This window comes from Scleropages formosus, chromosome 2 (genome assembly GCF_900964775.1).
Source record: "Scleropages formosus chromosome 2, fSclFor1.1, whole genome shotgun sequence".
In the NCBI taxonomy this organism is placed as follows: domain Eukaryota; kingdom Metazoa; phylum Chordata; class Actinopteri; order Osteoglossiformes; family Osteoglossidae; genus Scleropages; species Scleropages formosus.
In genome coordinates, this window is record NC_041807.1 from 42,001,863 (window position 1) to 42,026,282 (window position 24,420).

Here is a 24,420-nt window from a genome sequence, read left to right on the forward strand (position 1 = left end):
TTTCCCAGCAGAACATTGCCCAAAGAATCACACTGCCTCCGCCGGCGTGCCTTCTTCCCATGGTGCATCCTGCTGCCATCTCTTCCCCAGGTAAACGATGCACAAACACCCAGCCGTCCACTCGATTTAATAGAAAACATGATTCATCAAACCAGGCAACCTTCTTCCATTGCTCCATGGTCCAGTTCTGACACTCACCTGCCCACTGTAGGCGCTTTCAGTGGTGAACGGGGTCAGCATAGGCACTCTGACTGGTCTGCGGCTACAGAGTCCCATATGCAACAAGCTGTGATGCAATGTGTGTTCTGACACCTTTCTATCATGGCCAGCATTAAGGTTTTCAGCTATCAGTGCTATAGTAGCTCTTCTGTGGGATCGGACCAGATGGGTTAGCTTTCGCTCTCCACATGCATCAATGAGCCTTGGGTGTCCATGACCCTATTGCCAGTTCACCAGTTGTCCTTCCTTGACCACTTTTGGTAGGTACTAACCACTGCACACCGGGAACACCCGACAAGACCTGCTGTTTTGGAGATGCTCCGACCCAGTTGTCTAGCCATCACAATTTGGCCCTTGTCAAAGCCGCTCAGATCCATATGCTTACCCATTTTTCCTGCTTCCGACACATCAAATTCAACAGCTGACTATTCACTTGCTGCCTAATACATCACACCCCTTGACAGGTGCCATCGTACCGACTTAATCAATGGTATTCACTTCACCTGTCAGTGGTTTTAATGTTGTGGATGATCAGTGTAAAAGTATAACTGACAGGAAGAAATCACACTAATAATGCTCACCACTAAAACTGTTACTTTTAAATGGACCTGCAATGATATAGAAAAAACATTATACATGTTTTGTAGGAATTTCAATAAATTATTCAACACTGTACATTGTCCAATAAAACACCTTATAGCATATTTTTTCGTATCTTTTCGAGGGCTGCTTCTTTTTCCTTAAGGAGCTCCTTCAGCCGTTTAATTTTCTCATGTCGCTTGATTTCTTCTGGGTCCATGGGTGCTGCAGAGAAGAAATCGTTCCATGGCGGTTCATCAATTAAGCCAGAAGTGGACTCCGTCAAGGTTGGCAGGCAGCATTCCCCCACAGAGTCTGGCCCTGTGTCTTCGGCACTAGTCACAGTGGGCACTGCATCTTGAAGGTATTCCTTTAGTTCCACATCAGCTACCTCAAGCTCACTGGATCTAGTTCCGTTACTGGAGGTTCTTGATGGGCTGGATTCTAACAACACAGCAGATGAGTCGCAGACATCCATGCTCTCAAGCGTCAGCAAATCAAACGTTGCATTTGTCTGCACTGCTCTGCACTGTTTTCCTTTCCCCTTCTTTGGCGGTGTGACCTTGGACTGCAAGACGCTGCTGGAGGGCACACCACCACTTCTCAACCCAGCCTCTGCCAGTGGGCATCCATTTGAGACTGTTGCAGGTTCTGATTCCTCCGTAATATTCTCCTCGACATCTGGTGCCTGCTTGGCCACCTCCATAGACTCTGGGGTTCCTGAAGTTGAAGCTATGCAATCTGATTGCTTTGACGTAGCACTAGATTCACTTGTTTCCTCATCCCTTTGCTCTCTAAAAGTTTCTATACGTGATGCAGGTTCTATCTCTGCAGAAGGACTACCCTCTGGTCTTAAGATGTTCCCTTGACTTGTATCTTCACCAACAGTGTTTTCAAACTGCTTCTCTGCCTTCCTCTTTACATCATGGAGGTTGCTCTCATGAAGATTTGTCTCTCTCTTTGGAGAAGGGACCTGTAAAATATAAAAGTACTTACAGTGACCTCCAATGGCACCTCTGAGTTTCAGACTGTGACGCGGATGGATGTTGTAGAGTGTAATGTTGGTATGACTTCTGAGTGAGAGCGCTGTCCTAGATTTTCCAGATTAAGAGGAGCATGCTCAAGTAAATGTCTAATAATTTTGTTTTAAAAGTAACTCAGGGTTAATCAAAATCAATTTTTAATTTTAATAAATACCCAGAATGAATCTTGATTGAGCTTATTATTATTGAGCTTCTTAAATTTTGATTAGATATATTTGGTGAACACTATCTTTGCTTATGCTCCTGCATTAAACTGTAAGAATGACCTTCCACATTTCTCACTCAGCAGCAATGACAAAGGTTATTGCAAAGTAAGCCATATGCAAACAGATGATGAGGTACATATAAGAAAGTGAAAATATGATGAAAGAATTTATAATTTTCTAATATATTAATTGTTTTGAAGTGAAGCTACACAGTAAGTTAACTACAATAATTGCTACTAGAGAAAACAAGCATTAGTTGGAAATGCAAAGTGTAATGTTTTATAGTACTTTAATCCTGCAGACAAGGAAAAACTTTAATTTTCCCCTTTTTAATTAACTGGCTCTCCAGAATGCAAACCTCTTATTGAAATACATGAGTTGTGAGGTGACGTGTGGCATTGGATTTATTCAGCAAGTCACTGGTCCAAAAAGTACGAAGACCACATTACCTGTGTTTCAATAAGCTTTTTTGTTTTCATTTCAATCCGTGAGCTCTGTATTAGCTTCCGAATGCCATCTAATGTACGTTTGTTAATTGAACCAATTTTAGGGACCTTCTTTGGAGATGCCTTTGACTCAGTGGAAGAGATCCTTTGTAAAACTATTTGGACGTCAGCTGTGATCCCAAATTTTCTCTTCAGCTGCACATCACTCTCAGGTGTGTTTTCCCTCTCAGAAACCACGCCCTGTAAAAACAAGCAAACAAGTGCTGCAAATTTTCTAATCGAACAGAAATTATGGCTATGTTTACTCAACACAAGACCAAGAGACTTGACGAATCAAGTAAGTCTGAACAAAATACACTCATCCCCCATTATTCAGTGTCCTGATATCTGTTTTTCCCCCCACTTTTGCAGCCCATGATTATTAATACCATTTATCATTAAGCAGTCCGTGCTTGCACATATCCAGTCTCCCTCATCTGGCCCGGACCTAGACATTTAGTTCAGCATGATAAACAGAGTGCATTTGGAAACTGTGCCAAGCAGCTGTGAGAGAGACTGACATTCACTGCATTGTGGGAACAACATATCTATACCCTTAGTGACATTCTCCCAGTCTACGCTCTTGCTTGCTTTTCCATATGTCTGTTTCCAATGTCTTTTACCATTGTGTTTTACTTTTCAAAATTATTCATTTCTTTAAACATAAGAGCCTTCATCTTACTCAAGCTAGTCCACGCACACTATCAGAGTAACTATGCTTTATGAAATTTCAATTTTATACACATTAGAAGATTCATGAATGAAATTTATGCAAAATACTTCACTGTCACAGTACAGACCAAGTAAACAGTTAAACTGTAGAAGAAGTTAAAGAACACACTTTTCTTACCTTAGCAGATAACAAAGCTTTCAGACACGCACACAATTCAAAAGGCCAAACCATGTTAAAAAATTTTTACTACTAGTAATTGTTGGGGAGCTTGGACTTGAAACAAACTGGAATTTATCCCCATAAGAAATGATGGAATAAGTAATTTCATTACTTTTTCTATGTTCAATCAATTTTTATGAATGAATTGGGAACGGAATACAGTGGATGGGTAATACTGAAACCAAAAGTTACAGGTAGTCGAAATTCTGATTTTGAAACCATCTTTTTCTAAAAATTTTCCAGAGCAAAAAAAAAATTGAGCACGTATTGTTCAATATACAGGATTACCTTGAATAATGACATTCATTCCTGAAGGGGTGCTTGCAAAAAGAATTCTGAACATTCTTAAACAAGGAAAATACTTTGAAAAAGTTTGGCCTTTTTAAAACCAAATATGCCAACATTTCTGCCTTATTATTTTAAAGAGAAACAAAATCTAATTTGAAATAATGTGCAGAACATCAGAACTGCTGCAGACACCTTTAAATCCAGGCTTAACATCCACATGTCCAAAACTCCTTATACATATGTATGCTCCTGTTTTATAAAGAAACAAGACTATTTAAAGAGAATTCTGTGTTTTATTACTGCAAATTTTAATCAGAGGTAGAGATTTGCTATTTTACTTTTTCATTATGCAAATATAGGATAAAGACTACATTTGCTGTAAAGTCCACATTCTCATAGGAGGAGCACTTGTAATACAAAGACAGCCTGTACACATTTGGATTCTGCAGACAAATCTAAATGTTTTGAGACCATCTTTAGCGAAGTGCTTAAAGTGTTTGTGTTACACTGATCCGTAGTGGTACTTTTAAGATAAACATCTAAATTTTCAAAGACAGGCACGTTGTTTTCACTGTTGCAAGGAAATATAATCTTCTTTATGATGGAATTACCATGCATGCAAAGTGACCTTTCAGTGACCTTTAAAACTAGTTTTTAATCTTCGCCCTCTCCAGAGAAAACCTCAAAAAGCCTTCACCTAACTCTGCTGCTGCTAACTACTAGTACACATACTGCCACGAGAACAATTCTTAATAGTGGATGGAAGAAATAATTGAAAAGGTTTTATCATACAAACACCTGGGAGCTTTATTGATGACAGATGTATAAAGGAGGTTGGTCCAAGAACAGCCCTGCAAAATAAAACCAATTTCCTCAAAATAACTGTCTGCCACAAATTACACATATCAAGATGATTCAAAATACTAAAATGATCTGTTGGTCATTTTCTATGACACTGAATCATGGTCAATAAGACAATGAAAGAAGAATAGCCTCTTCTGAAAAGTGATGCTATAGGACACTAAAAATACCATGGACAGAACAAATTAGAAAAGGGGGTAAATAAAACCAACCTTGCAAATACTCTGAACATATCAGTACACCAGAGAATTACAGACACCCCTCGACTTACACAAATATACTGTTCTTCAACCCCTTACGCAAGTCAAAATTTACATATGTTGGATTCCCCCCTCCTCCACCCCAACCATTCAACATAACAACATTAATAATTCTTCCATGTTATTGCACCTTGATGTTTCTTCATTACTGTTGTTTTCATGGTAGCTGTTCTTTTCATGTGCTCCTTTATACATGTAGCATCCTTCACTATCGTATTTATAGTTGATACAGCTAAACCTGGTTCCCGTGCTACAGACAATCTTTGTCCACCTTTACACTTCCTTATTATTTTTAATTTCATCTCCAAACCGATTGCTGTACGCTTGCAAGACTGTTCTCGTTTTCCTTACATTTACATTTATTCATTGGTCAGACGCTTTTCTCCAAAAGTGACATACATTTCATGGAAAATACAATGTGTTCATTAGAGTGAATTGAAGACTTTGTCATTGTACTGCTGTGCAATACAATCAAATAATAGATTAATAATACATTAGCAGAGAGAGACATAGATGCAAACATGCGATTCCTAAGTACAAGTTGTTCCTTACCACATGAATTTATGTACATTACACGAGTGGCTGTATAAAACTATCTGAATATCTACAAGTCCTTCCTAGCTTATGTTATATATGTATATATGTATACACACACAAACATTTACGTTACATTACAGGAGTAGCTGAGTGAAGGTTTACCCATTGTTTAACAGGCTTGATCTCAAAGTTATAGTGCATGAACATTTACACGTTACATGAATTTAGTAGATCATGGTCGAAGTGAGTCCGGAAAAGGTGCATTTTAAGACACTTTTTAAATGTGGACTGCAGAGCTCGAGGGAAACTTCTTGACCTCACGAGACTGAAAGATGGAAGAAAATGATAAACTCTGTGTTGCAGGTCAGCTAATTAGAGGAAATATGTGGCTCTCAACTCTCCCTTCCTCTCAGATGAAGTGCAAGTTCCTCTGCAATGTAGTTTCCACAGCAGTGAACTCTACTAAAACTGCCAGTGTTAGTAATACATGTTCTTTCCTTGATTCAAACAACTCTTCTCACAACTGCACTGATTCTTTGACCTCTTCACATTTATATTTACATTCTCTTCAAATTCTGCTGATACAGTTAACCACAACTGGCATCTCTACAATTCAAAATAGCAATGAGGATACTAGACTGGTTAGTGGGAGGGTATCGGGATTTGTCTATCCTGTGTTTTATGCACCTACTCGAACGATGAACCTCGGTGTAGCAAGTGGTAGGTAACAAACTATGCTTGCTTGAGACTTTCATGTCTGCAGCTGTCTCTCCTTCACTTAATGTAATGCATAACTTGTACTTTTGCTGAGAGGTACGTCGCTTTGGACAAAAGCATCTGCTAAATGAATAAATGTAAGCGTTTACGTGCCTTCTTTTTGACCAATTCTTTTGTGTGTGATGGCAAAACATCCCCCCCCTATCAGCATGGTAAGACTTGCTTATTTTTCCCTTCACGCTGGCTAGTAAAGCACACTTTCACATGACCTCTACACATACTTTGAGAAAATTTCTTTTTTACATTCCCTGGGTTTCAGACCAGATTTAATTGTGTCTCAGCCATGTCCTTATGAATGAATGAACCACCATAAACTCAACCTTGTAAAACTGCATTCTGTGGCCACCTTCTGCTTCTTCCACTGTAAATCTTACTTTCAGTATTGCTGTTGAAAACATCACACAGTGGCCTTCATCTACTCTGAAGAACCTGTGTCCATAAATGGTTCATACATTCCCCACATCTCTTCGTTGACCTACTCTTGTTGCCTCTACCTCCACAAAGTGTCCACAGTATCTGTTCCTTCCTCAGTGACTGTGCTCTGCTCCTTATTTTTTGTTAAAGTTTTAATCTTCTTTCAGTCTAAACAGTTTAGCTCCCTTCTGGCAGGGTTCATTGATGCAAGGTGACTTCCAGTGTTTTGTTTGTATGCTAAGTTACTCTCACTGATTAACCCATATTATACAACAGGGTACAGTGTTATTTCAAAATAAGTACCTTTATCAAGGGTACTACAGTAGGAATATCTGCTGAATCTTATTTCTATGCACTTTATTCTGAGCCATTCACTACAGATTCTTCGATTTTTCTTCACATAAATTATGCACACTGCAACTCAAGACATAAAGAGTCTTTCCTTTCTCCACACTTCTAATGTTTAAAGGCTCTCTTTTTACCTTTTCAACATTTACAAGCCCTTTTCCCACACAGCAGTCACACACACTTTCTGACCCGCTTGTCCCATACGGGGTCGCGGGGAACCAGAGCCTAACCCGGCAACACAGGGCGTAAGGCTGGAGGGGGAAGTAACACACCCAGGCCGGGACACCAGTCCGTCGCAAGGCACCCCAAGCGGGACTTGAACCTCAGACCCACCAAAGAGCAAGACCCGGTCCAACCCACTGCGCCACCACGCCGCCCCCCACAGCAGTCATTATGCTACAAATAAGTTACTTCGACACAAAAAAGAAAATTGTAAATACCGGATTGATTCTGCCCGTTCCCTCTTCTTGGGTTTCTTCTGTGGTTTGATTAGTTCCAGGTTCTTCTACCGGATTGATTCTGGCCGTTCCCTCTTCTTGGGTTTCTTCTGTGGTTTGATCAGTTCCAGGTTCTTCACAGATTTTGTTTTCCTGCTTTGTCGCATTTTCTAGGACGTCAGTCTGAGAATTTTCAATTTCCTCTTCCTGTCTGATTTCCATCTCTGTTTCTGTAAACTTTTCACATAGTTCTCTTTCCTGTTCAGCTACTTTACTTGATTTAGGTGGAATGTATGAAACGAAAATCACGTTAGAATCTTCATCTTCTACTTCTTCAACATCTACTACTTTGCTAGAGGTTGACTCAAGTGAATCACCGCCTTTCACCTTCAGACTCACATATTGTTCTTGAGGATCATCATCACACAAGTCAATAACCTCATCTACCTTGTTACTGCTGGTAATACACCTTGTGTCTAGTCTTGGCACTTTGCATTTTGGTAATTCATGTGAAGTGCTAGAAGACTGGTTAGGGGACGGCTGAATTTTGGTTTCTGTCATAACGCGCTTTGATGGGCTACCAGCATTTCTGCTGGTTTTCTGCAGTGAACTTGGATGATCAAACTCTGACATTTTCTTGGCTACAAAGAACATTTTCCCTTTGCACATGACCAAAGCATTGTCCATCCCTGGGATGACAGGTGACTTATTGTCGCTGGGAGAGGAGTTACTGGAAACGCTTTGCTGCGCTTTCTCCATCTGAGCGAGAGTTCTCAGAATATCCAAGGTCATAGAAGAGTCCTGTGGAACAAGGAACGGTGCATTCATGTCAGACCGTTCTTGAACTACCCATTTAAATGGCGTTCCAGGGGCTTGGTTTGTCTTACTAATGCTCTTTGCAGGCTGAGAGAAGCTTGCAGCAGGAACAGAGAGAGGCTGAGGAAATGTTTTCGGTGAAGGTTTGACACTAAGGGCAGCAGGACGCGTTGAATCAGTCTGTGCTTGACTGTTTAGTTTCAGGGCATTAACTGGAGACACATAAACAACAGTCGGCAGACTTTTTGTGGCAGCTGAGACATCCAAACTGCTATTCTCTGGTGGAGTGAGTATGTGCTTTTTTATTGCATGAGGAAGTGCAGATGCTGGAATGCTTTTCACTTCAGCGTTGGGTGGGATTTGAAGATAATGTCCACTAGGGAGTGCTGGAGATTTTACTGCCACTTGTAATTGCTTCTTATTGACAAGTGCTATTGTTTTTCCACAATTCAACACAGGTGGTGCTGCAGGCACTACATTTGGGGTGACCTTGGCAGTCACTATAGGAACGTGGACCTGTATTGGTGTGTTCCTTGTTACAGTTACTCTTTCCTGTAAATTTCCTGTCCCATTGACAGGGTTAACTGTGAAGTTCACATCAGATGGACTTTGCAGCACGTATCTTGTAACAGGAAAACTACTGCGTGAAGCAGGAGTGAAATGGATTGGTTGGGCAAATACCCTTTGGGTTTCACTGTCTGGATTTTTGCAAGTGTTAGGCACGTTAGAGCTAATATGTGTTCTAACAAACTGTCCATTGACCCTCTGGACTGGAATGAGCTTCATTACATTTTTCCCATCAGCCCCAACATCAGGAATAGCTTGATAGAAGACACCCATTCCACTAGGAAGGAAAAAAAAAGATTTTTACAATGATTTTAATACTTTTCAAATGCTGTCCTTAAACTCTGAAATTAACACAGTTGAATTTTTTACATCTCAAACTTTCTCAAAGCCTGAAAGTCTGTTCATGGTCTCAATATTCACAGTACACATTTCATACGGGGCAGGTCAGGAAATGACTGTTGAATTCAGCATTGCTGATATCTGGTTTTCATACAGTGCAAGGTCCTTTAATTAAAGTATGTAATGAAACAAAAGAGATTAGAAAACAGAAGACCGTAATGTAGCTATTTAACTCAGAAAATCTCACAATACTACATTTCCACTACCAGAAGAAAGAATTCTCTTACAAAGACTACTGAGGTCTGTTTGAATAACATGTGAAATTTGTTTAAAAATATATAACAAAGCCCTGTTAAACATAGCACTCATATACAGTATGTTGGCTGTTTATATGTCTTACAGTTAACAAGGAGGTTCGTGACTAATGACCAATTCAGCTGTCAGAGTGAGATCTTGTCATAAGTTAAGGACAACCTGTACTGCATATTAATAATTTTACAAAATTTCTTGCAGACAACATTATATGAAGCGGTTGGCTGCACACTGGACACCCCTGATCTACAGTAAAATCCCGTTTAATTTGCGCAACATAATAAAAGCTTGTTTTTAAAACAATTTACAGGTGAAACACTTGCCTTTAACCTTACAGCTGGTTTTAAAATTGAATTTTGAATCCCAAAATTTTGAACTGCATTTAGTGTTTACTGTTTGCGGGTTCCGTCAACGAAAACATACTCCAACGTTTCAATTCTGTTTTCACGTTAAAGGAATATTATGCAATAACAATACAGCATACCACGTATCACTTTTAGTTAAGGCAGGATAAGTCAAAAATAGTGATAATTATGTTCATGCTTAAATCCATTAAAGCACGAAGAAGAGAAAGAACAATTTTATTGCGTCAGTGCAACAAAGTGGGCCTACGAAAAGTGGGTTTCTGCCGCATCTTACCTCTGAGCTGCACCAGAAAAGGTCATTCGTGCATCGCTTTGTTTGAGAGGAACGGAAACTTTCACCAAGTTGCTCATCATTCACTGCAGCGGAACCCTGACTCAGTCAGTCTGAGATGTCTCACCAGACACCACCACGTCTTTGTTTGTGCTCGGACACAAGAAAGAACTGCTTTGCCGCCGACACTAGTATGATAGAGAACGCGGGTCCCTCACTGCAGACGCAGAAAGGACACTGCCGTTGCCATGGTTTCTGTTCTCCCGCTCGGAAAGACGCGCTTCGGGCTCCGCGCGCCCCTTCTCCTCCTCCATCGAGACGGCGGCTGGAAACGGGCGGGCACGCGCGCCGCGGGCTGCAGTACCGCGCTCCTCCGACAGGCGTCCACTGCGCCGACAGTGAGAGAAACGCTGCAAACACCGCACGATCGTCAAACAAACACAAATGAGCACAGCAGGGCTACCGCTCCAAACATCACATCGCTCCTGCCTGCCTGGGCGGGGGAAGAACTGAACTGCTCTTAGTCTTAATTTAAATACTGCGTGCTCACGAAAGAAATATTTGATCCGCAGCACGTTTTCACCAGCTCGCCTACCTCGCTCATTCACTATCAGTTCACACGACGAGCCCGTCTGGTGACATTCAAGGCTCAAATGCGAAGAATGTGTTTACACATCATCGCAATTTGTTATTCCTTATTGTAACAAGAAATAATGTGCAACTTCTGTAGTTAAACAATAATAATTATGTACTGTGCGGAAAAAAAAAAAATCTTTCTCACCTCTTAACGTGACTTCCGCTCAATATTTCATAGACCCCTTTCGCCCACCGAAGGAAAAATAACTAGAACTTTCGCGTTCTTTACACCCACAATTCCCAGCTATTTCCTGTTACCCCGGGTGTACTACTCCAATCAAGACGAATAACTCTTAGCTTCCGGGTCACCACTGCCTTATTCCGGGTTGAAACAGCGGTATCTAGAGGCAGTTAAAGGAGGTGCACATGTAAGAACAGAAAAGCCCAGATTTGAGCCATTGAAGATTCTGCTCCTGTCGCATCTCTTGTGAAATAGCCTACTGAAAAATGGAGAAAAGATGGAAAAAACATCAATTGCCGGCATTAACTCGTAAAGAAATTGAGTTACTTCTCCTTGCCTGCTATATGACATTTTATAACTTTATAAACATCATGTTTTATGAGTTCACATTTATGCATGTAGTTCTCCAGGCACTTTTCTCCAAAGTGACTTACAGTGAACACTGTGTAGTGTGTTTTCAGCCCACACGCCTTTTTCACCCAAAGTGACTTGGAGTGCTAGGTACACTACTTACAATGAGTCACACAGACACACACACACACACACAGACACACAGAGTAGATCACCCAAAGAAAATCCCATGCAAACACCACACACGGAGCAGGGATCAAAGGCCCTTCATTTAACCTGTTCATTCTTTTGAAGACCAAAGACTTTGCTGTCAGCTTTATATAACTTGTTTTGTACCAGCGTTTGTTTATGCTACAATAGTCTTGGCACTGCAGATATAACCTGCTTTTATTGTTAAGAATACAATTTTATTATCCTTTAACTGGACACCCAGCCTTATATCTCTTATCCATTGTACACCCAAACCGCTTGTACCAATTAGTTGAAAACGTAATTTTTTCTACAATTAAACAAAAAAATAGATGTTATAAAACAAAGGTTAAATATTAATTTTCAGACTCCTTTCTTATGCATTTAGATCACAAATAAAAAGTCTATTACTTCTTGTTAGAGAACACTAAATCAAAGGAAATGGGTGCTCTGGTTTCCTCCCACAGTCCAAAGACATGCTGTTCAGGTTCCCCAGAGTGTGTGAGTGACACAGAGAGAGTGTGTTTCACTGCTGTATGGATAAGTGACCCATTGTAAGTAATGTATCTAGCAGCGTAAGTTACTGAGGTGAATAAGGTGTGTGGGTTGAGCTCATTGGAAGTCACTTTGGAGAAAAGTATCTGATAAATAAATAAATGTAAACCAGAGGAAGAACAAACAGCTGGAGCTGTGTGTACTGTCAAAGTTCCCTTCAGTATTGCATTGAATAGGATACTTATAAGTTATGGTTATTGTACTGTTGTACTGTACAATTACAACAAAACTAGTGGTACTCCCTCTGTTCTTAGACAACAAGATAAAATACACACTTAAGTGTAAAAATAAAAATTAAACAGTTTAAACGGATAACACAATAAATAGATATTACAGTAATAATAGAAAAAAAAAATCATATACAAATAATTTCATATATGGAAACAGTCCCTGCCATGATGGCATAGATTTAGATTAGATGGTCACTGTCACTTCTCTCCATCAGTGACAACGAAGTGATATCACCGCGTTATGTTAACCTGTTTCCAAAGAGGTTTCACGCATTACCGCTGAATAATTTCACACATGATTTAGGACAAAATTGAAGATGATTTCAGACGGAGAAGCCGTGTGGCCGCCGTGATATCACGTTACACCACCTCCTGCAGCGTTACGGGGACCTGTGTGCCGCATCTAAAATGTGGCGCGAAATCAGAGCAATCCGCAGCTCCTCGTTAGTATAGTGGTGAGTATCCCCGCCTGTCACGCGGGAGACCGGGGTTCGATTCCCCGACGGGGAGAGAGCAATTTTTTTCTAAAGATGTCCAATAAAAATTGACTACACATAAGAGAAGTAGATGAGCAGGCAGAGATACAGCGATACGCTTTCAGCAAGACAGTCATTGCTCTTTCGAAATGCATCGATTTTTTTAAATTTTTTTTTTATATATATCCACGATTTTTTTATTTTGAACAAATCACACAGAATACCAGAACATTAATTCAGAACAACCAACCTAGCCAGGGGGAATTTAAAAAAGAAAAAAAAAAACGTAAAACATAAAACACACTGGGAATAACCAAACATTACATCAAGACCTTAAAAATATCACAGTAAGAAAGTCTTAATAGCCTTCTCATGATCACACTCCTTGATAGTGTCAATGTACTCCTTAACTTCTTTAAGAAAAACAGAATATATATGGCTTTTTATTAGCAAATTTTGACCCGTGTATATCATTTAGTCAAAATGATAAATAAATTAATGATATAAGCTTGTTTCTCTGTGTGCTTATCAAAACGGAAGAACCCAGTACACATTCATAACACAAAGCAAAATCCTTACACAATTTATCAATAATAAATTTTGAGACATCGCTCCATAGCTTGCATCGATGTTTAGCTGTTTTGACCGTTTACCGCGGCGGATATGACGTAGCGGAAGTGTCCCAGAATCCCTCCGCACAGACGTATGACGACCAGGCGACAGGGAGAGCGCCAAACGTTTTATTCCCTCTGCCAATGTACAAAGAATCATTGTTGCCAGCTCCCACCCATATAAAACGTGACTGACTTAACGGTGCATTTGCAGCACGAGCTTTCGACCCCACCATACCCGCGTGGCCAACGTAGTCCTAATAACCCCCCCCCCCCCCCTTTTTTTAAGAATCGTCTGAATATGGGTTTTTATATATCAATTTAGATGGTTCTAGTCTTCCATTTCCTGTGTCTGTTAGTATGTTTTTTCTTTTTTTTTTTGCCTGCCGTAGCCACTCGTGCAGTTCGCTTCGCTCTTCGTCAAGTTCACATTCTGGCATTCATTCGTATTGCAGAATACAATGTAAGCATAAAATATTTTATGCTTGTTGGTTTCACATTACCATACATTTTTACCCAACAGTCGAACGTTTCAAGGCTGAAATGGCAGATGCCTGTAGCCAGCATGCCACACAAACACAATCTGTAAGAAATGTGTATAGGCTACTGTAGTGATTCATAAGTTTCCCCCCCACCCACGAGCCCATAGGCGTTCTGCGCAGCATGTGCGCAACGCCTGATACATGGAGAGCATTTCGAATAATCGAAAAAGAGCGTGTCACGTGGGACAGTACACTGACCAATCATAGGTCATCTCTTCACTCCATTGCTTTTCCGGGCTGGAGATTGGAACGCATCTTGTAATTCGTTATCGCCGCTTTTGAAATAAGTTTTTAACAACAACGTAATCAAGACTTACAAAATGTAAGGAACAGTACCAGACGGGAGCATTGCAGCTTTGCCAGTCCCACATTAAAAAATAGAAAAATTGTTAATAATCCGTCGTATAAATTTGAATTTTTTCTTTAGTCATAAAATCATCGTGTTATTGGACTTCTTTTTTAAATGCAATAGTAGGGAAAGTTAAGCCACCTGATCAACATCAACTGCTGACACCAGACACTAACAAGGTTAGAAAGGTTCTGCACAGTGTCAACGTGAGGAAAGCGGCTGGTCCCGCTGCTGGTGTCCCAGGCCACATACTTCGTGCTTGTACCAAGCTGCTGACAGAAGTTTTCACCATCATTTTTACCCTCTCCTCGACCAGCGCCATTGTCCCCACATGCCTAAAAACTAACTTTTGTGCCCGTTCCCAAACAGGAAAATGTGAGTTGCTGAATGACTACCGCCCGATTGCGCTTACTCCCTTGATGTCAAAGTACTTCGAGAAGCTGATTCTGGTGCGTATGAAAAGCATCATCCCTGCCACTCTGGATCAGTATCAGTTTGCCTGTCTGGCAAACGGAGGAGCAGAGGATGCAATCGGCCTCGTCTTCCCCGCTGCCTCGGACCCGGATGGACCGAACACGTATGTCGGAATGCTCTCCGTTGACTTCGGTTCGGCCTTCAACGCGGTGATCCCCGATGTACGGGTGTCTAAACTCCGCAACCTAGACCTAAGCACAGCTGTCTGTAGTTGGATTCTGGACTTCCAGAGCAACCATCCCCAGAACATTAGGTTAGGAAAGCACACATCCTCCCCTCTCACCCTAAACACTGGTGTTCTGCCGGGATGTGTGTTGAGTCTTCTGCTGTCTGCACTCTTCACCCATGACCGTCTCCCTGCCCCTGCAACAAACATCGTGAAGTTCACAGATGATACGACAGTCACTGGTTTGATTACAATGATGAGACTGCATAGAGGGATGAAACCTGACAGCCTGGTACTCTGCCAGTCTCATTCTTAGCACCATGCTCTTTCTAAAGGAATTACAGGTGATGCAAAGATTCTGAGGTCTATCACTAAATGGGGTATAGATTTCAGAAATTATGCACTTGCAAGTTAAGATCTAATGTATGCAGTCTTTGGTAAATACAGCTGTTAAAGTGGTGAGATGCTCAACCTAGTATCACCCTCTTCAAAGCTCTGGTGGAAGACCGCAAGATTTCATTTGCCTATGAATTAAAGGCACATGTGTCATTTTCAAACCACAGTTAATATTTTAAAACCAGGCAAAGAATTTTTTATAAAAACATTTCCCTCTCTGCACTGTGCTACGTTTACAACGTTGTGCCTTTCTAAAGCAATGCGGTGTAACTATTGGTGCCGAAATGCAGAAGAACGAAGAATGGGCAATTCAGTTCTCCGAATCCATTTTATTGTTTGTATGGGAACAATAGTAACCCTTCTTATCCACAGAAGCTGATCTTCTGTTGACAGACCCGTGTCTTGTATGGAATGGAAAAAAGTTTTTTTTTTTTTTTTAAAAAAAAAAAAAAAAAAAAAAAAAAAAAAAAAAAAAAGGAGGTTTAGTCAGTTTATTGCATTTACCAGCATTTATAAATTCAGATTTAAAGTAATAAGGCCCATGCAAAGGGTGAAGAAACACTAAGCATAGTTTACACAAGATGAGGTCTTCACATTTCTGTAAAAGGTGCTGCTTGTTCATTCTGAAGCTATACCAGAAGCTCCTGAGCTTTGTGCTCCACCTTAGAGATCATCATCCTGATGTATGTGCACCAACTGTCCAAGCGGTCCTTGGAATCATACATCTTTAAAGGAAGATGGAGAAACCCATTAATTTGTGCATAGTCATACTATCAGGTACCAAGTTTGTCCAGAAGACATTCCTGTTCTAGGGATCAAAATTTGCACATTTTGTAACTTTGTACTCAAGTAGTTGCCCAAGCAATGCTTCTATTAGTGGAAAGACTATAGAATGGGGGGGGGGTCCTCAGGTCACGAGACCTGCGATAGAAAAGCTGCTCATGAAGACTGGCAGCCCTGCCCCTCATTTAGTCCCCCAGTTAGTCACCTTACCTGTTCCACATCCAGAATTTTTGGTCGCACCCAGGTCATGTGTATCTCACGGGCCACCTCATCAATGGTGCCTCTCACCAGACCGTAGGAAAGTGCTTTCATCACCAGTGGCTCAACCTGGTGAAAGCAGGTCAGGAAGGCAGCACACCCAGTGTTACAGTTGTGGTACCCTTACATCACCAAGCTTCAGGCCTCCACCCCCACTTTTTAAAAAAAAAAAAAAAAAAAAAAAAAAAAAAAAAAAAAAAAAAAATCAGGACAGAAACTGAGGTAGATACACCCTACAACACCACCACAATTGCAGCTCAAATTCATTTTGAACATGATTCAAAGGGTATTATCCCACTATGAGAGTCAGCAGAGTAGACAATCACCTCATCCAGTTGCAGGTTTGCATCATCAGCAATTTCCTCAAAAGTTAGTGATTCGTGGAGCTCCAGTCTAATGTAGATCATCTGCAAGCCAGATTTGGGGGCAATTAAAGTTTCCGTACTTCTTTCCCAACATGTAGGATTAGATTTTTGTTCAGAAAATTGAAGTCACAGAACTGTCAGACTTCAGTTCACTTTCTGAAAAGGCAAGATGGCAGAATCAGTAATTGGGTTATTGCTGTCAAAGTTCTACAGGTCTTTACATCCAACTTTTCCTACTTGTAGAAGGTTCCATTGAAGGGACACTCAGGTTAAATACTTAAAGGTACTTGATCAGGAACCCTTTGGTTTCAAGTCCAGGCCCTTAACTCCACCCTCACCACCTTCTAGAGGTTTCCGACCATCTGCCTCACCGCACGGTACAGGAACTGCAGTCTCTGACCACAAGACTCTGCGGTGAGTTGTGAAAACAGCTGAAAAGATCAGTCTCTACCCACCAGACACCTCATACAAGGACTGCTGCATCCACAAAGCCACCAGCATTGTGAACGACCCCTCACTCCTCTCACGGAGTCTTCTCCCTGTTGCCATCTGGCAGAAGGCACAGGAGCATCTGTGCCACCACAAGTTTCTTCCCCGACACAGATTACTCAACACCCTGCTGCCTCCCAATGTTCACCTGGCACAGTCAAACAGCAAACCCAGCATGACTCCATACACTAAACTTCCTACAGTTCACAGCCCATATCCTGTCTTATTTACTGTCTTGTACTCTGTTCTGTGTTGCACCACCATGGTCTCCACAGAAACATTCCCCCCCTCTATATAGTGGGGAACAACAAGAACTTGAAGGCTCATGAGCAAAGATGTCAGTCAGACTCACTTCCATAAGGCATAGCAGTTGCAGTTTCTTCCTCAGTTTCTTCTCATGTCTTGTTAGATCAGCCTGAGAGAAGACATACAGGATTCCATTTGATAATTCAGACTAGTTGTACCACACATTTTATTGAAACAAACCAAGTATGTAACTTTCAAATTTTTGTCAGATACTACCATCCATTTTTTGTTTCAAAGGCCAAGAGATCTTGGGCATCATTGCTTAATTTACAGTATGTTCCAAAAAAGTTCATATCAAGATCAGGGTTTGATACAACACACCTCACTTCTACTGGTGTCCCTCACAGCATCATAATCCTTGATGTTCCCATGGTAAAAGATGGTGACTGAATCAACTAGCCACTGTCTCTCTTCATTTTGCAGGTCTTTCAGGATAGGGTTCATCAGCTGGAATACACGTGTAGGCACACTCCACTATAAGTGAGCTACACATATATGGATCCATCAGGTGTGGTGAGGTCAATGAGAGCTAGGCATTTCTTGAACAGGACCTCAGTAAATATGCATAGAGCAGTTCTTTCATAAACCTATACTGCCCAAAAACAACCCTTTGGTTCTCACCAGATGTCCAAAGTTGTACACATCATCTGCAACAAGGGCAGCCAGGACCACAGGAACAGCCCACTGCTGTCGTAGGTCAGCTGGAGGAAGCCAGGGGATGGTAGTCAGTTTGCCAGTCCAAAGCTGGCATCTGTCAGTGTTTTACAAAGCCAATTTGCCCATCAGCCACATAAATCCAATCTAGAGATAGTCTTGGTTGACATACAGATGAAGTCCAAGACAGAAACCCTCCTGCTTTCCATTATTCCCCCCATCTGGGGGAAGCTCAATTTGCAGCAATAGTCAAGAACCTGGGAGTCACATTTGACCCAAGAAGCTTCAGCCAGCATATTGCAACCCCCAACCTGTTGTGCAGATGCCTCTTATCAGGTCTTCCAGCCTCCATCTGGAAGCTGGCCCAGAATGCCACAGTTCGAGTTGCACCACTTAAACATTTTCATGCCCCATTGGCACCCAAAGACCTATTGTACAGGACCTGATTAGTTCCTACACCTCAACCTTTGGCTGTAGGATGGTTTATCTTGGCCCAGCACATCAGGACAAAACAACCGTCTAGAAGAGCAAATTACTCCCTCTCAGAATTCACAAAGGATCTTAATACCACTCTTCCAGATCTATTAGTATTCTGAATATCTAGTTCAGCAACACCCATTATCCATTTCAGTAGCACTTCTGGAGGGATGTGAACAAGCAACAGGTGGTATCAAACGAGCTGATCCAACAATACAGTATATCTACAGCTCTTCATCTGTTGCACTTTTGTATAACCTGATCCCTTCCTTCTTCCCAAGCTGCTTTGCAAAAAAGCAAGCTAAATGGTGTAGAATACCTTTGGCCGAGGCATACATGTGCCTAATTTAGCAAAAATCTAACCAAAGGCTTGGAAGGAGAGGTCTAAGGTTTAGATGGAAGTCTAAAGTAGCAGGAAAATATGGCAAAGTAGGAGGCACAGTTTGAGACGTATGGTCCATTAGTCATTTACGCAGTGGTGGTACCATCTGAACAAAATTTAGGTTTAATATCTGACATGAGGGGGGTGCGGTGGCGCAGTGGGTTGGACCACAGTCCTGCTCTCCAGTGGGTCTGGGGTTTGAGTCCCGCTTGGGGTGCCTTGCGACGGACTGGCGTCCCGTCCTGGGTATGTCCCCTCCCCCTCTGGCCTTACGCCCTGTGTTACCGGGTTGGCTCCGGTTCCCTGCGACCCCGTATGGGACAAGCGGTTCTGAAAATGTGTGTGTATCTGACATGAGGGGTGACTTCAGTCAACTCAATGTTTTCATAGCCGTACCATCAGTTTTGAGAAACAGAAGCCATAGTACACAGATTTCCCCCTCCCCCCAATGAAAGTGTTTATCTGACATGCCCCCAAGGCAATCTCATCTTTGTGTCCCAACTGACTTACAATGGTTCAGCCGGTTATAAACCAAGGTTTTCTCACGTATCAATTCAAGGTAGGTGCCTTGATCAAAAGCTCCACAACAGAAGCCGAAAGCAAGTCTTGCAGTCAAAGGGCAATAGCTCCACCTGCCATGCTTCACGTGCAAAAATCCAACTAAACTGAGCTTCAGATAAACAGGAGACACCATGGGAGTTCACCTGAGAGCTTTTCTACATCCACACAGGCCATGAAGCGGAGGGCATACTTGTAGTAGAGGGCAGGCTGCCCCAAAGCCTGGTAGTAATTGCAAACGGTGGTGTAGAAGCGGGCGTGGACTGGCGTCACCGCAGGCATCCGCTCCAGATGGGCCTCGGCTCCATCAAGTATGGACTGCAGCAGAAATATTCCACTTTTGCTTCTTCAGAAACCATACATGAGGTTCAGGGGGCATGAAATACCGGACTTTGATGACGTGACTAAAGAACGAATGTTAAAATGTTTACTATCTGACAGTGATCGAGGATCACGTCCTGTCAGTATGTCTTTACAACAGTAGCAACAATGTTTGTTTCCAACATACTTTAGCACCGACCAGGTCCACGGCAGACATCCTGGCACCAGCCATAGCGGTGAGGCAGAGGATAAATGCTTCATCGTTGTGCTTCACCTGCCAGGAGTCAAAGATATCACAGAAATATCTAACATTTAGACTAAGTTCAAGCAATTAAGTTTAGGTAAGTGTACAGGCATCAGATACAGCGATGTCCCCCCATAGCGTAGGTACAGCCATTCCTCACAACAGGGTTGAGTGAGAAACTCACTTAAGAAAATCCTCTGTCCTGCAGAGCTGGATGACCATTACTACCAAGACCTGTACATTTCACAATATTTGTACCATAGAAAAGCTGTTCCTAGCTTATCTTTTACTTCCTTCTTGTGTAACGCATGGTCATCGAGCTCCAGCATCTATCCTGGAAACGTACGATGCAAGAGCACAGACCCCACACTAAAATATACATTTATGAAGAAATCGCATGAGCCAAATTAAGTCAAGATCACTGCCTTGTCTTACTGTAAAGCACCAGGACACCATGCCATTGCAGGGGCTGCGTAGCACAGATAATGTTTGATATTAAACTTGTCCTTTTGTGGAAGACGCTTTGGAGAAAAGCAAATGAAATTTATATTACATCTCCAAAGCAACTCACAATGCTAAGGTTAGAGTTATTACAAGCTTACAATTATTTATCCATTTATACAGCGGGGTAATTTCACTAGCGCAATTTAAGGCAAGTACCTTGCTCAAGGGTACTACAGCCAGAGGTGGGGGGGGGATCAAACCTGCAGCCTTTAGATCCAAGGGCAGCACTTCTAACCACTATGCTACCAGCTGACCCTAAATATGACAGAGGGCTGTATTACTTGCATGCCTTAACTGACAATGTGAAGCAGGTTAGTTCATTCTCTTGTGGAATAAGTGTGACTATGTTGATGAACATCTTGAGGGATGTCATCCAGCGCCTCTATTAATAGAGATCCAACCACTACTGGTCATTGTTCCAGAAGTATAGATTAATCAATAAAAACCTCCTTGGGACTACATAAAGGCCAAAGATCTAGTTGACTGGGGGGTTATACATTTTTGGTAATTTTTAGCAGTTTTTCCCTTGCGCTCAATTATGACGAGCGAGTAAACCAACTCCTCAACTTCTGACCAGAGGTGGAAGAGAACTAGAAGCATGTTTGCAGTTTCGTTTGTCCACAGCACCAGACTCAACACAAGAGTGCAATACTGCTGTCCCACAATTTAAAGTGGGGAAAATACAAGAGCATAAAACATTAAGTGCTTGCAAAGCACAACTAACATGTTAGACAGGCTCCACACCTTGAGGAAAAACCAGAACTGATTAATTTTTAATAAAAGCCATAATACTGGAGTTTTACCTATCCATTTATAAGATCCTGTTCAGTGCAAGGTCACAGTGACTAGAGCCCATCTGTGAAGTACAGACCATATACACTAGATAAAACTTAATTGAAGTATGATTAGCAATAAATTGGAAAACATCTGTATCTAGAAGCCAGTGCCTTTGGTAACAGGCTGTAGATGCCTGTGTTGCAGTAGTTACAGAAATATTGCATGTCATCTCCACTCACATTTTAACAATCAGCACCAGGGCTATGACACTGCTTTGCAAAGTATAGTTTTACCTTTTCTATGGTTCTTTCAAAGAGTCTTGTGGCCCTCTGCCAGTCTGTTGTCACAGGGAGAAGCAAAAAAAAAAAAAAAAGTTTACACAGTATTATTATAGACAAAAGCCAGCATTAGTAATGGTTCAGATTTCACCAGTTTAACTCACTCCGCATTTGTGGCGCAGCCATGATGAGAATTTCCACAAGAAACATTGGATTAATCCTGACAAAATATAAAGCAAATCCACCTTCATGTACTGAAACAGCAAAAAGTACACTTGTACCACATTACGAACATTTCTTTTAAAAGGTACAGAGATCTGTTTATTCATTTCTGACAGCATCTTCTCCACAGTTTTATTTCTCCTCTAATGAAAGACCTGCATTTCTGCTTCTCGCCATTAGAGGGCAGCAAATAGCAATAGAAAGCGAGCAGCGGCGCAGAGCGCTACAGCTGTGATTTAATGTCGCCCGTGTTAAAGTCACTGCTACATCCGAGACTTTTGCGGAAACTGCCGACCAAGTAAAGGTACACATCCATTATGCTTTTGATTGGAGGCTGAAAATTACCACATAGCAACCAACATGTGATGCATTGTCCTGTTCCTCATGGGCACTTTTATTAAGTTTACCACTAGACATGTGGTTGGTTTAACCTTACGCTTTCATTTACTCATTCACCCAATGTGATCCTTATACAGGAGCTCACCCTCCTTTCACTCTACTGTGGTGTCTGATGCCCAGTTAAGACTTCACCAATTATGTTCATAGGATAAGGTACAAGTGTCAGAATATAGCCATCAGCTCCATTAGCTAAAGTCATTTGGTAGCTACTGCTAGACACTGACTTTGAAATGAGTTTTCCCCCCATTCAATTTAAGTACTTTAAGACAAGCATGTCCCCAGGTCAGACAGTGTAGCTCTGCTTTTGATATTTCTGAACTTACTTGTACTCAAAGTCACTGACGAAACATTCATACAGCTGTGGGGAGATAAGGGGGGGGAAACCGCTTCAGGGCCATGGGATAGCATTGCTAAGCAGCACAAAAGCACCCAGAACACTAGTATGTTCTGCACACCGGAAAGAAGATGACATGAAGGTGACCAACATTGCAAGTCACTTTGGATAAAAACTATCAGCTAAATGAATAAATGTGAGGTCATTGTTGTTATCTACCTCTCTGAATTAGCAGAGAGAAAGTCAAGAGAATTCCTTACAATCACTCCAGGATTCTTTACCTCTCACACACATACACCTTTGGTGGTACAGACCTTCAAAATCCTGTCCCCCACAGAAAGAGCTGGAGACTGAACAAACTTCAGCAGCACAACAGTGAGCTGATGCCACAGCCTGGAAGAGACATTGAAGGATCTACATTTACACTTATTCATTTAGCAGATGCTTTTCTCTAAAGTGATGTATGTAGCTGAGAACAATAGAAAAGCATCATTACAGCAATAGAAGGCAAGTTCTGGATACAAACACCTTATCCTTGAGTACAGTCAGCTTGTCACATACTCAGCACTGTAAAAAAAACAATATACCTTACTCAAGTAGCTGCAGAGTTAAGGAGGGGGGAGGAAAAAAAAAAAAGTCTATCAAGCCCATTGATCAGGGGACAAGTGAATCTGAAAGACATTTAGAGACTTCAAATGTTGAGAGGGATTCAGCAGTGGTGAGTGACAGAAGGAAGTCATACATCTACATTGGAGCCTGAACCAAAAATCTTTTGATCAAATGTACCCAACCAGATGTTACACATACACAAAACCTGACTTTTAATATTAGCAGCAACAGAGAATGTGGAAAGAAAGCCCAAGAATCATAAACTAAATCCAGGACCCCCCCACAATCACTGGCACTTGAATACCTCTTTCTGTAAAGGCACTCTAGTCTCAGCCACTGGTCCTTTTCCGTGGCATAGTACTTTCTCCCCTGTTCCCGCAGGTAACCAATCACATCTTTCAGGGACATCCCTGAACCCAACAGAACCATCAGCCTGCTTACTGAGACCTTACAGGTAATGACCCACACATGAGGTTTCATTATTTCTTTCATTGACAGATGCTTTTATTTCAAGTCATCTGGAACACCTGAGAACTGGCCTGGTGGCGCTGTGATGGTACATTTTCAATTATTAATTGAACTGCTTACCATCACCTAATTAGTACAATTAGCCATCCGGGAAATATTGAATATCTACTCATTCTGGACATTAACGATCCGGCGTCTTATGGCTATTAATACGAGCGCTTCCTCATAAAAATCAGATAGTTTCATTTGCAAGATGAAAGCTATGCAGTCACGCACTCTTTAGATGCCCTGTTTTGATTTGTTTGAATATAATAATTAAACAACACAGATTCAATGACACGACTGACAGCTGAGGCAGTGGAAGTGGCTCCAAAATGCGCAACGTGCCACGCTTTCCCAGTTGGGGGCGCGTCCTAATCGCAAACGCTGGAGCGAAATTTCAGCCAATCAGCTGCCGCTTTGTGTCCGGCCTCCAATCAAAGGACGACGATGCTGGTCCAAAACGCCCGGTGACGTCATCGGGGAGGAGCTACATTGTTTCGATCGGTGATCGAGAAATTTATGACGTCACAGAGTAATTGATCATTTAAAATGAGCCTTTCAAAGACTGAATCGTCATAAGAATTTACGACATCTAAAGAGTAAGAAAGCAAGGGGTTCTGTTGAGTTGTGTGAATTGTATAACGTGTGGAATACGCGTGTAAACCCTGACAAAAATGTAATTAGAGGTGTATACACGTTTTATTACAGTTTTGTTCATTATTGTAATAAAGAATGTTTGTTTCGGTGTTGAAATACATGATTTGGTAGTACATTCATA

At 41.6% G+C, this 24,420-nt stretch overlaps 2 protein-coding genes and 1 non-coding gene across 3 annotated transcripts; 1 reads left to right on the forward strand and 2 right to left on the reverse strand.

Moving 5' to 3' along the window:
• Window positions 1-517: 517 nt before the first annotated feature.
• Window positions 518-10,956, reverse strand: lrif1 (ligand dependent nuclear receptor interacting factor 1). The gene is made up of 5 exons (XM_018733960.2): window positions 10,798-10,956; window positions 10,020-10,426; window positions 7,350-9,006; window positions 2,497-2,733; window positions 518-1,771 (listed from the first exon to the last, which is right to left on the reverse strand). Exons 2-5 carry the CDS (start codon window positions 10,097-10,099, stop codon window positions 914-916), a joined length of 2,832 nt encoding a protein of 943 aa, XP_018589476.2. The 5' UTR covers window positions 10,100-10,426; window positions 10,798-10,956; the 3' UTR covers window positions 518-913.
• A 1,640-nt stretch (window positions 10,957-12,596) lies between these two features.
• Window positions 12,597-12,668, forward strand: trnad-guc (transfer RNA aspartic acid (anticodon GUC)). Its single transcript has one exon. It is a non-coding gene; the product is annotated as a tRNA-Asp (tRNA).
• Window positions 12,669-15,650: 2,982 nt separating this feature from the next.
• LOC108923287 (26S proteasome non-ATPase regulatory subunit 13-like) lies at window positions 15,651-23,760 on the reverse strand. The gene is made up of 13 exons (XM_018733958.1): window positions 23,437-23,760; window positions 22,838-22,916; window positions 22,513-22,547; window positions 21,733-21,788; window positions 21,584-21,627; window positions 19,953-20,039; window positions 19,591-19,762; window positions 17,995-18,074; window positions 17,695-17,820; window positions 17,420-17,482; window positions 16,540-16,620; window positions 16,166-16,282; window positions 15,651-15,897 (listed from the first exon to the last, which is right to left on the reverse strand). Exons 1-13 carry the CDS (start codon window positions 23,622-23,624, stop codon window positions 15,802-15,804), a joined length of 1,224 nt encoding a protein of 407 aa, XP_018589474.1. The 5' UTR covers window positions 23,625-23,760; the 3' UTR covers window positions 15,651-15,801.
• Window positions 23,761-24,420: the final 660 nt, after the last annotated feature.